Here is a 17720-nt window from a genome sequence, read left to right as displayed (position 1 = left end):
TGTGATCACTCATCTAGAGCCAAACATTCTGGAATGTGAAGTCAAGTGGGGCTTGGAAAGCATCGCTATGAAGAAAACCAGTAGAGGTGATGAAATTCCAGTTGAGTTGTTTCAAATCCTGAAAGATGATGCTGTGAAAGTGCTGCACTCAATATGCCAGCAAATTGGAAAACTCAGCAGTGGCCACAGGAATGGAAAAGTTCAGTTTTCATTCCAACCCCAAAGAAAGGCAATGCCAAAGAATGCTCAAACTACCACACAATTGCATTCATCTCACATGCAAGTAAATTAATGCTCAAAAATCTCCAAGCCAGGCTTCAGCAATACATGAACCATGAACTCCCTGACGTTCAAGCTGGTTTAAGAAAAGGCAAAGGAAACAGAGATCAAATTGCCAACATCTGCTGGATCATGGAAAATGCAAGAGACTTCCAGAAAAACATCTATTCATGCTTTATTGACAATGCCTTAAGCCTTTGACTGTGTGGATCATAATAAACTGTGGAAAATTCTGAAAGAGTTGGGAATACCAGACCACCTGACCTGCCTCTTGAGAAATCTGTATGAAGGTCAGGAAGCAGCAGATAGAACTGGACATGGAACAACAGACTGGTTCCAAAGAGGAAAAGGAGTGCGTCAAGGCTGTATATTGTCACCCTGCTTATTTAACTTCTATGCAGAGTACATCATGAGAAATGCTGGACTGGAAGAAACACAAGCTGGAATCAAGATTGCTGGGAGAAATAGCAATAACCTCAGATATGCCGATGACACCACCCTTATGACAGAAAGTGGAGAGGAATTAAAAAGCCTCTTGGTGAAAGTGAAAGTGGAGAGTGAAAAAGTTGGCCTAAAGCTCAACATTCAGAAAATGAAGATCACGGCATCCGGTCCCACCACTTCATGGGAAATAGATGGGTGAACAGTGGATACAGTGTCAGACTTTATTTTTGGGAGCTCCAAAATCACTGCAGATGGTGACTGCAGCCATGAAATTAAAAGACGCTTACTCCTTGGAAGAAAAATTATGACCAACCTAGTTTGTATATTCAAAAGCAGAGACATTACATTGCCGACTAAGGTCCATCTAGTCAAGGTTATGGTTTTTCCTGTGATCATGTATGGATGTGAGAGTTGGATTATGAAGAAGGCTGAGCACTGAAGAATTAATGCTTTTGAACTGCGGTGTTGGAGAAGACTCTTGAGAGTCCCTTGGACTGCAAGGAGATCCAACCAGTCCATTCTGAAGGAGATCAACCCTGGCATTTCTTTAGAAAGAATGATGCTAAAGCTGAAGCTCCAGTATTTTGGCCACCTCATGTGAAGAGTTGACTCACTGGAAAAGACTCTGATGCTGGGAGGGATTGGAGGCAGGAGGAGAAGGGGACGACCGAGGATGATATGGCTGGATGGCATCAGTGACACGATGGACATGAGTCTGAGTGAACTCCAGGAGTTGGTGATGAACAGGGAGGCCTGGCGTGCTGCGATTCATGGGGTCGCAAAGAGTTGAACACGACTGAGCCACTGAACTAAAGTGAATCATTAGTACAAAAAAGATCTCCATGACCCAGATAATCACGATGGTGTGATCAGTCACCTAGAGCCAGACATCCTGGAATGTGAAGTCAAGTGGGCCTTAGAAAGCATCAACCCTCCTACACTGTTGGTGGGAATGCAAACTAGTACAGCCACTATGGAGAACAGTGTGGAGATTCCTTAAAAAATTGCAAATAGAACTCCCTTATGACCCAGCAATCCCACTGCTTGGCATACACACCGAGGAAACCAGAATTGAAAGAGACACATGTACCCCAGTGTTCATCTCAGCACTGTTTATAATAGCCAGGACATGGAAACAACCTAGATGTCCATCAGCAGATGAATGGATAAGAAAGCTGTGGTACATATACACAATGGAGTATTACTCAGCCGTTAAAAAGAATTCATTTGAATCAGTTCTGATGAGATGGATGAAACTGGAGCCGATTATACAGAGTGAAGTAAGCCAGAAAGAAAAACACCAATACAGTATACTAACACATATATATGGAATTTAGAAAGATGGCAATGACGACCCTGTATGCAAGACAGGAAAAAAAGACGCAGCTGTGTATAATGGACTTTTGGACTCAGAGGGAGAGGGAGAGGGTGGGATGATTTGGGAGAATGGCATTCTATCATGTATGCTATCATGTAAGAATTGAATCGCTAGTCTATGTCTGACGCAGGATACAGCATGCTTGGGGCTGGTGCATGGGGATGACCCACAGAGATGTTATGGGGAGGGAGGTGGGAGGGGGGGTTCATGTTTGGGAACACATGTAAGAATTAAAGATTTTAAAATTAAAAAAATAAAAAACTTAATACTAAAAAAAAAAAAAAGTAAAAAAAAAAAAAAAAGAAAAAGAAAAAAAGAAAGCATCACTAAAAGCAAAGCTAGTCTAGGAGATGGCATCCCAGTTGAGCTATATCAAATCCTGAAAGATGATGCTGTGAAAGTGCTGCACTCAGTATGCCAACAAAGTTGGAAAACTCAACAGTGGCCACAGGACTGGAAAAGGTCAGTTTTCATTCCAATCCCAAAGAAAGGCAATGCCAACGAATGCGCAAAATTCTGCACAATTGTACTCATCTCACAGGCTAGTAAAGTGATACTAAAAATTTTCCAAGCCATACTTCAGCAATATGTGAACCATGAACTTCCTGATGTTCAACCTGGATTTAGAAAAGGCAGAAGAACCAGAGAGCAAATTGCCATCATCTGCTGGATCATGGAAAACGCAAGAGACTTCCAGAAAAACATCTATTTATGCTTTATTGACTATGCCAAAGCCTTTGACTGTGTGGATCACAATAAACTGTGGAAAATTCTGAAAGAGATGGGAATACCAGACCACCTGACCTGCCTCTTGAGAAATCTGTATGCAGGTCAGGAAACAGCAGTTAGAACTGGACATGAAACAACAGTCTGTTGCCAAGTAGGAAAAGGAGTACGTCAAGGCTGTATATTGTCACCCTGCTTATTTAACTTATATGCAGAATACATCATGAGAAACACTGGACTGGAAGAAGCACAAGCTGGAATCAAGATTGCTGGGAGAAATAGCAATAACCTCAGATATGCCGATGACACCACCCTGATGGCAGAAGGTGAAGAGGAACTTAAAAGCCTCTTGATGTAAGTGAAAGAGGAGTGCGAAAAAGTTGGCTTAAAGCTCAACATTCAAAAAACGAAGATCATGGCATCTGGTCCCATCACTCCATGGGAAATAGATGGGGAAACAGTGGAAACAGTGTCAGACTTTATTTCTGGGGGCTCAAAAATCACTGCAGATGGTGATGGTAGCCATGAAATTAAAAGACACTTACTCCTTGGAAGAAAAGTTATGACCAACCTAGATAGCATATTCAAAAGCAGAGACATTACTTTGCCAACTAAGGTCCGTCTAGTCAAGGCTATGGTTTTCCCAGTGGTCATATATGGATGTGCGAGTTGGACTGTGAAGAAGGCTGAGCGCCGAAGAATTGATGCTTTTGAACTGTGGTGTTGGAGAAGACTCTTGAGAGTCCCTTGGACTGCAAGGAGATCCAACCAGTCCATTCTGAAGGAGATCAGCCCTGGGATTTCCTTGGAAGGAATGAGGCTAAAGCTGAAAATCCAGTACTTTGGCCATCACATGTGAAGGGTTGACTCATTGGAAAAGACTCTGATGCTGGGAGGGATTGGAGGCAGGAGGAGAAGGGGACGACCGAGGATGAGATGGCTGGATGGCATTACCAACTCAATGAAGATGAGTTTGAGTGAACTCCGGGAGTTGGTGATGGACAGGGAGACCTGGCGTGCTGTGATTCATGGGGTCGCAAAGAGTCGGACACGACTGAGGGACTGAACTGAGCTGAACTGAATCATTAGTGATGTTGAACACGTTTTCATTCACCTATTGGCCATCTGTTTTTTTCTTCAGAGAAACGTCTGTTTAAGAGCATCTTCTGCCCATTTTGCATTGCCTCTTTTATGATATTGAGCTGTGTGACCTGTTTGTAAATTTTTGAGATTAATCCCTTGCTGGTCACATAATTTGCAAATATTTTCACCCATTTTGTGGATTGTCTTTTCCTTTGCTTAGGTTTCTTTATCTGTGCAAAAGATTTTGATTTTGATTAGGTCCCATTTGTTTATTTTCATTTTTGTGTCCCTTACTCTAAGAGACAGAAGGGAAAGTACATTGATATGTATTATGTCAAATAGAATTCTACATATATTTTCCTCTAATAATTTTATAATATCGGGTCTTAAATTTAGATCTTTGATCAATTTTGAGTTTATTTTTGTGTATGGCATTAGCATGTAGCTATTCAGTTTTCTCAGCACCACTTATTGAAGAGACTGTCTTTTCTTTATTATATATTCTTGCCTCCCTTGTCATAGATTAATTGAACCTAGATGTGTGAGTTTATTTCTGGGCTTTCCACCCTGTTCTATTGATCTTTATTTCTGTTTTTGTGCCAGTATCACACTCTTTTGATGACTGTAGCTTTGTAGTATAGTCTGAATTCAGGCAGCCTGATTTATCCAGCTCCATTTTTGTTTGAATATTTATTTAACTATTTGAAGTCTTCTGCGTCTCCACAGAAATTTCAAGATTTTAAAAAATTCTAGTTCTGTGAAAAATGGCATTGGATTACCATTGAATCTGTAGATTCCCATGGGTATTATAGTCATTTTGACAATATTGATTATTGCAATCCAAGAACATGATATATTTTTACTCCATCCATTTGTGTAACCATTTCTTTCTTTTCTCCTTTCATTCTTTCTTTCTTATATTTTTCTTATAGTCTCTTGTAGTTTTCAGAGTAAAAGTATTTTGCCTCCCTAGATAGGTTTATACCAGGATATTATATTTATTTATTTATTTATTTATTCATTTATTTATTGCAGTAATTGGATGGTTTCCTTGGTTTCTCTTTCTCATCTTTATTAATGTGTAGAAATGCAACAGACTTCTGCGTGTTAATTTTGCATCCTGAAACACCAGTTAGCCACATTCATTGATTAGCAAATGGCACCACCCTTCTAGCAGAAAAGAAAGAACTAAAGAACCTCTTGGTAAAAGCAGAAGGAAGAGCGAAAAATTTGGCTTAAAACTCAACATTCAGAAAACTTAGATCATGGCATCTGGTCCCATCACTTCATGGAAAATAGATGGGGAAACAATGGAAACAGTGACAGACTTTATTTGAGGGGGCTCCAAAATCACTGCAGATGGCGACTGCAGCCATAAAATTAAAAGATGGTTGCTCCCTGGAAGAAAAGCTACTGCCAACCTAGACTGTATATTAAAAAGGAGAGACATTACTTTACCCACAAAGGTCACCATCTAGTCAAAGCGATGGTTTTTCCATTAGTCCTGTATGGATGTGACAGTTGGACTATAAAGAAAGCTGAGCACAGAAGAATTGATGCTTTTGAACTGTGGTGCTGGAGAAGACTCTTGAGAGTCCCTTGGATTGCATGGAGAACTAACCTGGTAATCCTAAAGGAAGTCAGTCCTGAATATTCATTGGAAGGACTGATTTTGAAGCTGAAACTCCAATGCTTTGGCCACCTGGTGCAAAGAATTGACCCATTTGAAAATATCTTGATGCTAAGAAAGATTAAATGTGGGAAGAGAAGGGGACAGCAGAGGATGAGATGTTTGGATGGCATCACAGACTCAATGGACGTGAGTTTGAGTAAGTTCCAGGAGTTAGTTATGGAGAGGAAAGCCTGGTGTGCTGAAGTCTGTGGAGTTGCAAAACGTCAGACACAACTGAGTGACTGAACTGAACTGAACTGAGCTGTCTGGTGGCATCTTTAGGATTTTCTATGTATAATATCATATTATATACAAACAATGATGGTTTCACTCCCCTGTTCCCAATTTGTGTTCCCTTTATTTCTGTTCTTTTATCTCTGATTTCTAAACCTAAGATTTCCAAACCTATGCTAAATAAAAGTGCAAGAGTGGAAATCCTTGTCTTGTTACCGATCTTAGAGAAAATCCTTTCAGTTTTTCAGCATTGAGTATGATGTTAGCTGTAGATTAGTCATATATGGCCTCTATTATGTTGAGGTATGCTCCTTATATGCCCACTTTCTGGAGAGTTATTGTCATAACTGAGTGTTGAATTTTGTAAAAAGCTTTTTCTGTATCCCTTGAAATAATTATATGGTTAATATTCTCCAATGTGTTGATGTGGTGTATCACACATTGATTTGTTGATATTGAAAAGTCCTTGAATCCCTAGAATAAATACCATATGATCATAGTGTATGATGATTTAACGGAACTTGCTAGTATTTTGTACAGGAGTTTTTTCATCTATTTTCATCAGTGATATTGGCCAGTAATTTTCTTTTCTTTCTTTCTTTTCTTCTTTTTTTTTTTTTTTTTTGCAGTATCTTTGTCTGGTATTGGTATCAGGGTACTAGTGGCCTCCTAGAATGAGTTTTGGAGTTTTGCTTTCTCTGAGACTTTTGGAATGATTTCAGAAGGGCAGGTGTTAATTCTCTTCTAAATGTTTTTTAGAGTTTGTTTGTGAAGCTATCTGTTCTTGTACTTTTGTTTGTTGGAAATTTTAAAATCAGTTAAAAGAAATAAATTCTTGATTCCATAAGATGTTTTAAGAATTTTTCTCTTTTCAGAACACTAATATTTTCCTATGTTTTGTCTTAAAAATAAATTAAATTTCTGGCAATATAGCCCCACTGGACAAGAGATTTGTTTTTGTTATTGTCTTAATTATGAATTCACTAAAAATTTCTAATATTAACAGTATTTTTAAAATATAAACTCACATAATGAATTGATTAGTTATGATAAGCACCTAGTCTTAAAACTACATACTACTAGTTCATTATTACCAATTGCAAGATCATTATATTTCTCACAGTCTAGTAAATAATTTGATAATTTAGAAGGACAATAAATTAAATCCACTGCTAGAAACTTTCACAAAATGTAGCTAATATTCAGATAAAAGAAACAAAATACCAAGATAAGAAATCATCCTGAGAAGGATGCTTTAGACAAAGTATGCCTTACCTTTGTGCTTGGATGGCATAGCTATTGTCATAAGTCTCATAGATTTCATCATCATATTCACCCCCATAGCCATCATCATAACCCTGAGGCAAAAATGATAAAAAGATATATTAGCAAATAGTTTAACTGATTAATCTGTTTTTCATTAATGAGAACTTAACTTAGTTTTTATGTTTGTTTAGTCACTTTACATCATATTTTACTAGATAAACAATTTGTATGCAATGTTGAGTAATATTTCATGGTCCAAATTTTAATATATAATATCCAAACTCAACATATCATTGAAGCATCAATGCCTATTCATGGATTTATTTAGAATTTTGATCAAGACAAATTAAAAAATCATAATATTTTGTTAAATGATATGAGAGAATATGAATAGTTATGATAACCTAATGGTGACAATTATCTATTTGTTACAATGCTACTGGAATTTATTTCTTCCCATAATAATAATAATTAGACTAAATCTGAAATCAGGATTCTTCAACTTTTAGTTAGAAAAAGGTACAGTAAATATTGTTTTTAAAAAAACAAAAAATGAAAGGAGAAAAGGAAAAACTGTACAATGTATACAAATTATATACTCCAGTTGTACATTGTTCTTTTAGTGATTTAGTTTTGTTTTCTTTTGTAGTCATTGACTTTATTTAAAACTCTTGCCATCCATCTCGATTACTCTCAACTTCTAAGAAAACCTTTATTTTTTCTGCCTTGTATCTTTGTTGGTGCAACACTTTCTTTAGAATGTACTTCCATCCCACCCTACCAATTTTATAACTCCATTTCAGTCTGGAGGCTTGCAAATCTCTCCTTATTTTATTCATAAATTTAAACCAAAATATGTGCATTTTTCCACATTAATTTTGACTAAGATTTCTGAGTTCATTTAATCTGAAAACAAATTTAATCAAGACCTAGCTTCCCCTTCAGCCAATCTATCCCATCTGGAAGCTTCCATAAGCTTCTTATACTTCTCCATCAGAGGGCAGCAGACTGAAAATCACAATGACAGAAAATTAACCAATCTGATAACATGGCCACAGCCTTGTCTAACTCACTGAAACTATGAGCCATGCTGTGTAGGGCCAACCAAGATGGACGGGTCGGTGGAGAGGTCTGACAAAATGTGGTCCAATGGAGAAGGGAATGGCAAACTACTTCAGTATTCTTGCCTTGAGAACCCCATGAATGGGAAGAAAAGATAAAATGATAGGACACTGAAAGATGAACTCCCCAGGTCGGTAGGTGTCCAATATGCTACTGGAGATCAGTTGAGACCTAGCTCAAGGAAGAATGAAGAGACAGAGCCAAAGCAAAAAACAACACTAAGTTGTGGACATGACTGTTGATAGAAGTAGAGTCCAATGCTATAAAGAGCAATATTACATAGGAATCTGGAATGTTAGGTCCATGAATCAAGTCAAATTGGAAGTTGTCAAACAGGAGATGGCAAGAGTAAATATAGATATTTTAGGGATCATTGAATTAAAGTTAACTAGAATGAGTGAATTTAACTCAGATGACCATTATATCTACTACTGTGGGCAAGAATTCCTTAAAAGAAATGGAGTAGCCATCATAGTCAATAAGAGTCTGAAATGCAGTACTTGGGGGCAACCTAAAAAATGACAGAGTGATCTTTGTTTGTTTCCAAGGTAAATCATTCAATATTATGGTAATCCAAGTCTATGCCCCAACCAACAATGCTGAAGAAGCTGAAGTTGAACAGTTTTATGAAGACTTACAAGATTTTCTAGAACTAACACCAAAAAAAATATGTCCTCTACTTGATAGGGGATTGGAACACAAAAGAAGAAAGTAAAGAAATAACTGGAGTAACAGGCAAATTTGGCAATCAAGCACAGAATAAAGCAGGGCAAAGGCTAATAAAGTTTTTCCAATGGAAGACTGGCCATAGCAAACACCCTGTTCCAAAAACACAAGAGAAGATTCTACACATTGACGTCACCAGATGGTCAACACCCAAATCAGATCGATTATAGTCTATGCAGCCAAAGTTGGAGAAACTCTATACAGTCAGCAAAAACAAAACTGGGAGCTGACTGTGGCTCAGATCATGAACTTATTATTGCCAAATTCAGACTTAAATTGAAGAAAGTATGTAAAACCACTAGACCATGTATGACCTAAATCAAATCTCTTATGATTATACAGTGGAAGTGACAAATAGATTCAAGGCATTAGATCTGATAGACAGGGTGCCTGAATAACTATGGATGGAGGTTCATGACATTGTACACGAGATCATCTCCAAGAAAAAGAAGTGCAAAGGGGCAAAATGGTTGTTTGAGGAGGTCTTACAAATAGCTATGAAAAGAAGAGAAGCAAATGCCAAAGGAGAAAAGAAAAGATATACCCATTTGAATGCAGAGTTCCAAAGGATAGCAAGGAGAAATAGAAAGCCTTCCTCAGGGATCAATGCAAAGAAATAGAGGAAAACAACAGAATGGGAAAGACTAGAGATCTATTCAAGAAAATTAGAGCTACCAAGGGAACATTTCATGCAAAGATGGGCTTGATAAAGGACAGAAATGGGATGAACCTAACAGAAGCAGAAGATATTAAGTAGAGGTGGCAAGAATACAGATTGTACGAAAAAGATCTTCACGACCCAGATAATCATGATGGTGTGATCACTCACCTAGAGCCAGGCATCCTGGAATGTGAAGTCAAGTGGGCCTTAGGAAGCATCACTACAAACAAAGCTGGTGGAGGTGATGGAATTCCAGCTGAGATATTTCAAATCCTGAAAGACAATGCTGTGTAGCTACACTCAGTGCTACACTCAGTATGCCAGTAAATTTGGAAAACAGCAGTGGCCACAGGACTGAAAAAAGGTCAGTTTTCATTCCAACCCCAAAGAAATGCAACGCCAAAGAATGCTCAAACTACCAGACCATTGCACTCGTCTCACACGCTAGTAAAGTAACACTTAAAATTCGAAGCCAGGCTTCAGCAATATGTGAACTGTAAACTTCCAGATGTTCAAGCTGGTTTTAGAATATATGCCAATAAAATGCAAAACTTGGAAGCAATGGACAAATTCTTAGAAAATTACAACTTTCTAAAACTGAACAAGGAAGAAATGGAAAATCTTAACAGACCCATCGCAAGTACAGAAAGTGAAATTGTAATCAGAAATCTTCCACCAAACAAACGCCCAGGTCCAGACAACTTCACAGCCGAATTCTACCAAAAATTTAGAAAAGCACTAACACCTATACTACTCAAACTCCTCCAGAAAATTGCAGAGGAAGGTAAACATCCAAACTCATTCTATGAGGCTACCATCACCCTAATACTAAACCTGACAAAGATGCCACAAAAAAAAAGAAAGAAAACTACAGGCTAATATCACTGATGAACATAGATGCAAAAATCTTTAACAAACTTCTAGCAATAAGAATCTAACAACACATTAAAAAGATCATACCCCATGACCAAGTGGGCTTTATCCCAGGGATGAAAGGATTCTTCAGTATTCACAAATCAATCAATGTGATACACCACATTAACAAATTTAAAAATAAAAGTCATATGATTATCTCAATAGATGCAGAGAAAGCCTTTGGCAAAATTCAACATCCATTTGAGATTAAAACTCTCCAGAAAGCAAGAATAGAAGGAACATACCTCAATATAATAAAAGCTATCTATGACAAAACCACAGCAAGTATTATCCTCAATGATGAAAAATTGAAATCATTTCCCCTAAAGTCAGGAACAAGACAAGGGTACCCACTTTCACCACTACTATTCAACATAGTTCTGGAAGTTTTGGCCACAGCAATCAGAGCAGAAAAAGAAATAAAAGGAATCCAAATTGGAAAAGAAGAAGTAAAACTCTCACTCTTTGCAGATGACATGATCCTCTACAGAGAAAACCCTAAAGACTCCACCAGAAAATTACTAGAGCTAATCAATGAATATAGTTATGTTGCAAGATATAAAGTCAACACACAGAAATCCTTTGCATTCCTATACACTAATAATGAGAAAGTAGAAAGAGAAATTAAGGAAACAATTTCTTTCACCATTGCAATGAAAATAATAAAATACTGAAGAATATATCTACCTAAGGAATCTAAAGACCTATATATAGAAAACTATAAAACACTGGCAAAAGAAATCAAAGAGGACACTAATAGATGGAGAAATATACCATGTTTATGGATGAGAATAATCAATATAGTGAAAATGTGTATACTACCCCTTATGGCAGAAAGTGAAGAGGAGCTAAAAAACCTCTCGATGAAAGTGAAAGAAGAGAGTGAAAAAGTTGGCTTAAAGCTCAACATTCTGAAAACGAAGACCCTGGCACCCAGTCCCATCACTTCATGGGAAGTATGAGGAAACAGTAGAAACAGTGTCAGACTTTATTTTGGGGGGGCTCCAAAATCACTACAGATGGTGACTGCAGCCATGAAATTAAAAGACGCTTACTCCTCGGAGGAAAAGTTATGACCAACCTAGATAGTATATTTAAAAGCAGAGACAATACTTTGCCGACTAAGGTCCGTCTAGTCAAGGCTATGGTTTTTCCTGTGGTCATGTATGGATGTGAGAGTTGGACTGTGAAGAAGGTTGAACACCGAAGAATTGATGCTTTTGAACTGTGGTGTTGGAAAAAATTCTTGAGAGTCCCTTGGACTGCAAGGAGATCCAACCAGTCCATTCTGAAGGAGATCAACCCTGGGATTTCTTTGGAAGGAATGATGCTAAAGCTGAAATTCCAGTACTTTGGCCACCTCATGCGAAGAGTTGACTCATTGGAAAAGACTCTGATGCTGGGAGGGAATGGAGGCAGAAAGAGAAGGGGACGGCCAAGGATGAAATGGCTGGATGGCATCACGGACTCAATGGATGTGAGTCTGGGTGAACTCCGGGAGATGGTGATGAACAGGGAGACCTGGTGTAATGTGATTCATGGGGTCACAAAGAGTCAAACACGACTGAGCAACCGAACTGAACTGAACCCAAACCAATCTATATATACAATGCAATCCCTATCAAGCTACCAACAGTATTTTTCATAGAGCTAGATTTCACAATTTGTTAAAAAAAAAAAAAAAGAAAAGAAAAAGAACTCTAATAGCCAAAGCAAACTTGAGAAAGAAGAATGGAACTGGAGGAATCAACCTGCCTGACTTCAGGCTCTACTACAAAGCCACAGTCATCAAGAGAGTATGGTACTGGCACAAAGACAGAAATATAGATCACTGGAACAAAATAGAAAGCCCAGAGATAAAGCCATGCACCTATGGACACCTTATCTTTGACAAAGGAGGAAAGAATATACAATGGAGAAAAGACAATCTCTTTAACAATTGGTGCTGGAAAATTGGTCTGCCACTTGTAAAAGAATGAAACTAGAACACTTTCTAACACCATACACAAAAATAAACTCAAAGTGGATTTAAGATCTAAACATAAGACCAGAAACTATAAAACTCCTAGAGGAGAACATAGGCAAACACTATCTGACATAAATCACAGAAGGATCCTCTATGACCCACCTCCCAGAATATTGGAAATAAAAGCAAAAAATAAACAAATTGTACCTAATTAAAATTAGAAGCTTCTGCACAACAAAGGAAACTCTAAGCAAGGTGAAAAGACAGCCTTCTGAATGGGAGAAAATAATAGCAAATGAAGGAACTGATAAAGAATTAATCTCAAAAAAATACAATCAACTCCTGCAACTCAAATCCAGAAAAATAAACGACCCAATCAAAAAATGGGCCAAAGGACTAAATAGACATTTCTCCAAAGAAGACATATAGATGGCTAACAGACACATGAAAAGATGCTCAACATAACTCATTATTAGAGAAATGCAAATCAAAACCACAATGAGGTACTATTTCACGCCAGTCAGAATAGCTGCAATCCAAATGTCTACAAGCAATAAACGCTGGAGAGGGTGTGGAGAAAAGGGAACCCTCTTGCACTCTTGGTGGGAATGCAACCTAGTTCAGCCACTATGGAGAACAGTATGGAGAGTTCTTAAAAAACTGGAAATAGAACTGCCTTATGACCCAGCAATCCCACTCCTGGGCATACACACCGAGGAAACCAGAATTGAAAGAAACATTGCACTCCAATGTTCATCTCAGCACCATTTATAATAGCCAGGACATGGAAACAACCTAGATGTCCATCAGCATATGAATGAATAAGAAAGCAGTGGTACATATACACAATGGAGTATTACTCAGCCATTAAAAAGAGTACATTTGAATCAGTTCTAATGAGGTGGATGAAACTGGAGCCTATTATACAAAGTGAAGTAAGCCAGAAAGAAAAACACCAAAACAGTATACTAACACATAGATATGGAATTTAGAAAGATGGTAATGATAACACTGTATGTGAGCTAGCAAAAGAGACACAGATGTATAGAACAGTCTTTTGGACTCTATGGGAGAGGGGGAGAGTGGGATGATTTGGGAGAATGGCATTGAAACATGTATAATATCATAAATAAAATGAACCACGAGTCGAGTTTCAATGCAGGATACAGGGGGCTTGTGGCTGGTGCACTGTGATGACCCAGAGGCATGATATGGGAAGGGAAGTGGGAGGGCGGGTTCGGGATGGGGAACACATGTACACTCATGGCAGATTCATGCTGATGTATGGCAAAACCAATACAATATTGTAAAGTAATTAGCCTCCAATTAAAATAAATAAATTTATTTTTTTTAAAGAAAGAAAATGCAGAGGAACCAGATCAAATTGACAACATCTGCTGGATCATTGAAAAACCAAGAGAGTACCAGAAAAACATCTATCTCTGCTTTATTAACTATGCCAAAGCCTTTGACTATGTGGGTCACAACAGACTGTGGAAAACTCTTCAAGAGATGGCAATACCAAACCACCTCACCTGCCTCCTGAGAAATCTGTAAGCACGTCAGGAAGTAACGGTTATAACTTGACATGGGACAAAAGCTGTTTCCAAATAGGAAAATAGTATGTCAAGGCTGTATATTGTCACCCGATTTTTTTAACTTATATGCAGAAAGCATCATGAAAAATGGTGGAGTCAAGATTTCCTAGAGAAATATCAATAACCTCAGATATGCAGATGACACTACACTTGTGGTAGAAAGAGCCTCTTGATGAAAATGAAAGAGGATGTGAAAAAGTTGGCTTAAAGTTCAACATTCAGAAAATGAAGATTGTGGCATCTGGTCCCATCACTTCAAGGCAAAATGTGGGGAAACAGTGGAAGCAGTGATAGACTTTATTTATTCGGGCTCCAAAATCACTGCAGATGGTAATTGTAGCCATGAAATTAAAAGACACTTGCTCATTGGAAGAAAACTTATGGTAATCTAGACAGCATATTAAAAAGCAGAGGCATCACTTTGCCAACAAAGGTCCATCTAGTTAAAGCTGTAGTTTTTCCAGTAGTCATATATGGATGTGAGAGTTGGACTATAAAGAAAGCTGAGCACCAAAGAATTGATGCTTTTGAACTGTGATGTCTGAGAAGACTCTTGAGAGTCCTTTGGACTGCAAGGAGATCCAACCAGTCCATCCTAAAGGAAATCAGTCCTGAATATTCATTGGAAAGACTGATGCTGAAGCTGAATCTCTAATAATTTGGCCACCTAATGTGAAGGACTGATTCATTTGAAAAACCTTTATTCCGGGAAAGATTGAAGGTGGGAGTAGAAGGCGACGACGGAGGATGAGATGGTTGGATGGCATCATCGACACAATGGACATGAGTTTTATTAAACTCCGGGAGTTGGTGATGGACAGGGAGGTCTGGCGTGCTGCAGTTCATGGGGTCGCAAAGAGTCGGACACAACTGAGCAACTGAAATGAACTGAATATGAGAGCTACTCTTTTTCATCAACAAAGCATGTTTTTAAAACATTACTTCTTTATTACTCCCCCATTTGATTTACTCATATATAATAATATTTTGGTTTTTTCCTGAGTCTGACCTCAATTATTTCTATTTTCTTGTACCTTTCTTGTATTTTTCTGTTAATGATTTCGATTTCATCTTATTTATGTTCTGAAGTATGCACCAGTTGCTTAGTTTGATCTTTCAAATTCCTAATTGTTTCTATTAAATTAAAAAAAAATAATGTTTGTATATAAAATATTGCATACAGATTGTTTTAAAATAGGGCCAAAGGATTTTTTTTTTCCAAAACGCAATACCTACTTTTCTTATCCTTCTCCAACTTCCAGTTCTCATTTAGGTTTTCACCTATTGTTTTAGTAGTATTTTAGTATTTCAGTTCAGTTCAGTTCAGTCGCTCACTTGTGTCCAACTCTTTGGGATCCCCATGAATTGCAGCTCGTCAGACCTCCCTGTGCATCACCAACTCCTGGAGTTCACCCAAACTCATGTGCATCGAGTTGGTGATGCCATCCAGCCATCTCATCCTCTGTCGTCCCCTTTTCCTCCTGCCCCCAATCCCTCCCAGCATCAGGGTTTTTTCCAATGACTCAACTCTTCGCATGTGGTGGCCAAAGTATTGGAGTTTCAGCCTCAGCATCAGTCCTTGCAATAAACACCGAGGACTGGTCTCCTTTAGGATGGACTGGTTGGATCTCCTTGCACTCCAAGGGACTCACAAGAGTCTTCTCCAGCCCCACAGTTCAAAAGCTTCAATTCTTCGGCACTCAGCTTTCTTCACAGTCCAACTCTCACATCCATAAATGTGATTTTGTTTATTTTTGTGTTAAATAATATGTTTAAATTTATGCTGCTTGATTTATGAATGTTAGTCATCTTTCTCTTGACTGGCTATTCATTCTTTACAATAATTCTTTAGAACTTTACCCTGGGATTTCTTTGGAAGGAATGATGCTAAAGCTGAAACTCCAGTACTTTGGCCACCTCATGAGAACAGTTGACTCATTGGAAAAGACTCTGATGCTGGGAGGTATTGGGGGCAGGAGAAGAAGGGGACGACAGAGGATGAGATGGCTGGATGGCATCACTGACTCGATGGACGCGAGTCTGAGTGAACTCCGGGAGTTGGTGATGGACGGGGAGGCCTGGCGTGCTGTGATTCATGAGGTCGGAAAGACTCGGACACGACTGAGTGACTGAACTGAACTGAACTGATAGACTCCACCAAACATGTCTTCCTAATATAATTTCATCATATCTTTTCATTAAATGTTCCTTGTTACTGAGTAATAACTAATTATTATTTACAAATGAGACAAATAATTTATAATATTTCTACCTTATTTTCATATCTTTTTGTTTCTTCTAAAGTTAATAATTGCTCATTCACTTTATTGTTTTATTTTTCTATATGTTTAGAATTGTTTTACTTCAATTGTTCCAATAGTTACACAAATATAGCAATACTATTTTCACATATTCCCAAGTATCAGATAATCTCTCATATCCTTTTCTTCTCCATGGAGATCACCTTCTTCACGACCAGATTATTGCACTGGTCTAGACTGTTGAACTCCTAGGCCGGAAGGCAGAGTACTTTTTCTCAAACCTCCCCCACCCCTATAGTTCATGTGGAGTTCCATTTTACTACATTCTATCTTCTGCTTGTTCTCATTTCTTCCTGAAACATCGCTTTCAGTAAACTCTGATAAGAGGTATATAGGAGAGAAATATCTATATTTTCTCTCTCTTTCTCTCCTTTTTAGTTTTATATTCCCTCCATACCTAGCTTTTTTATTTTACTTTTCTTGACATTAAAAACTTTAATTACATAGAAAAGTTAAATAATAGTACAATGAACTCATCTACTCTTCATCTAGATATGTCAATTTTGTCCCAGCTGTATTATCTCAATATACACTAAACCATTCACAAGTCTACTCCGGGAATATGACAGTTCATCATTTAACATCTCAGCTTCCAACTCCTGAGTATATTACCCAACATAGATACAGTACTATTACTCCCTCATAATTGCTCACAATAATTTAATAATACCATTTACTTTGATACCATTTACTGTGTGTAGTTAAAATTCTGTTATTTTCAAAAACAGGGCTTTCTTTTACAGGTTTTTTTTTTTTTTTTCCTTTGAAGGATAATTGCTTTACATAATTTTGGTGCTTTCTGTCAAACCTCAACATGAATCAGCCATATATATACATGTATCCCCTCCATTTTGAAACTTCCTCCCATCTCCCTCCACAACACACCCCTCTAGGTTGATACAGAGTCCCTGTTTGAGTTTTCTGAGCCATACAGCAATTTCTCCATGGCTATCTATTTTACATATGGTAATATAAGTTTCCATGTTACTCTTTTCATACATCTCATCCCCTCCTCCCCTCACTCCCCCCTCCCCATGTCCATAAGTCTATTCTCTATGTCGGTTTCTCCATAAATAAATTCTTCAGTACCATTTTTCTAGATTCCATATATGTGCTTTAGAATACAATATTTATCTGTCTTTATGACTCACCTCACTCTGTATAATAGGTTCTAGGTTCATCCACCTTATCAGAACTGACTCTAATGTTTTCCTTTTTATGGCTGAGTAGTATTCTATTGTGTATATGTACCACAACTTCTTATCCATTCATCTGTCGATGGGCATCTAGGCTGCTTCCGTGTTCTAGCTATTGTAAATAATACCACTC

The 17720-nt window shown here is 37.8% G+C and overlaps 1 protein-coding gene across 1 annotated transcript in view; it reads right to left on the bottom strand.

The window, feature by feature from the left end:
- The window catches only part of KHDRBS2 (KH RNA binding domain containing, signal transduction associated 2), a 770603-nt gene that overhangs the window by 77315 nt on the left and 675568 nt on the right, over window positions 1-17720 (bottom strand). Inside the window, exon 7 of the mRNA XM_052649249.1 lies at window positions 7092-7174. Coding sequence (XP_052505209.1) covers window positions 7092-7174 — 83 coding nt within the window. The remainder of the gene's footprint in view (window positions 1-7091; window positions 7175-17720) is intronic.

This window comes from Budorcas taxicolor, chromosome 11, assembly GCF_023091745.1.
Source record: "Budorcas taxicolor isolate Tak-1 chromosome 11, Takin1.1, whole genome shotgun sequence".
Lineage (NCBI taxonomy): Eukaryota > Metazoa > Chordata > Mammalia > Artiodactyla > Bovidae > Budorcas > Budorcas taxicolor.
The sequence above is the reverse complement of the archived record's forward strand: the minus strand, read 5'-3'. Positions and strand labels throughout refer to the sequence as shown.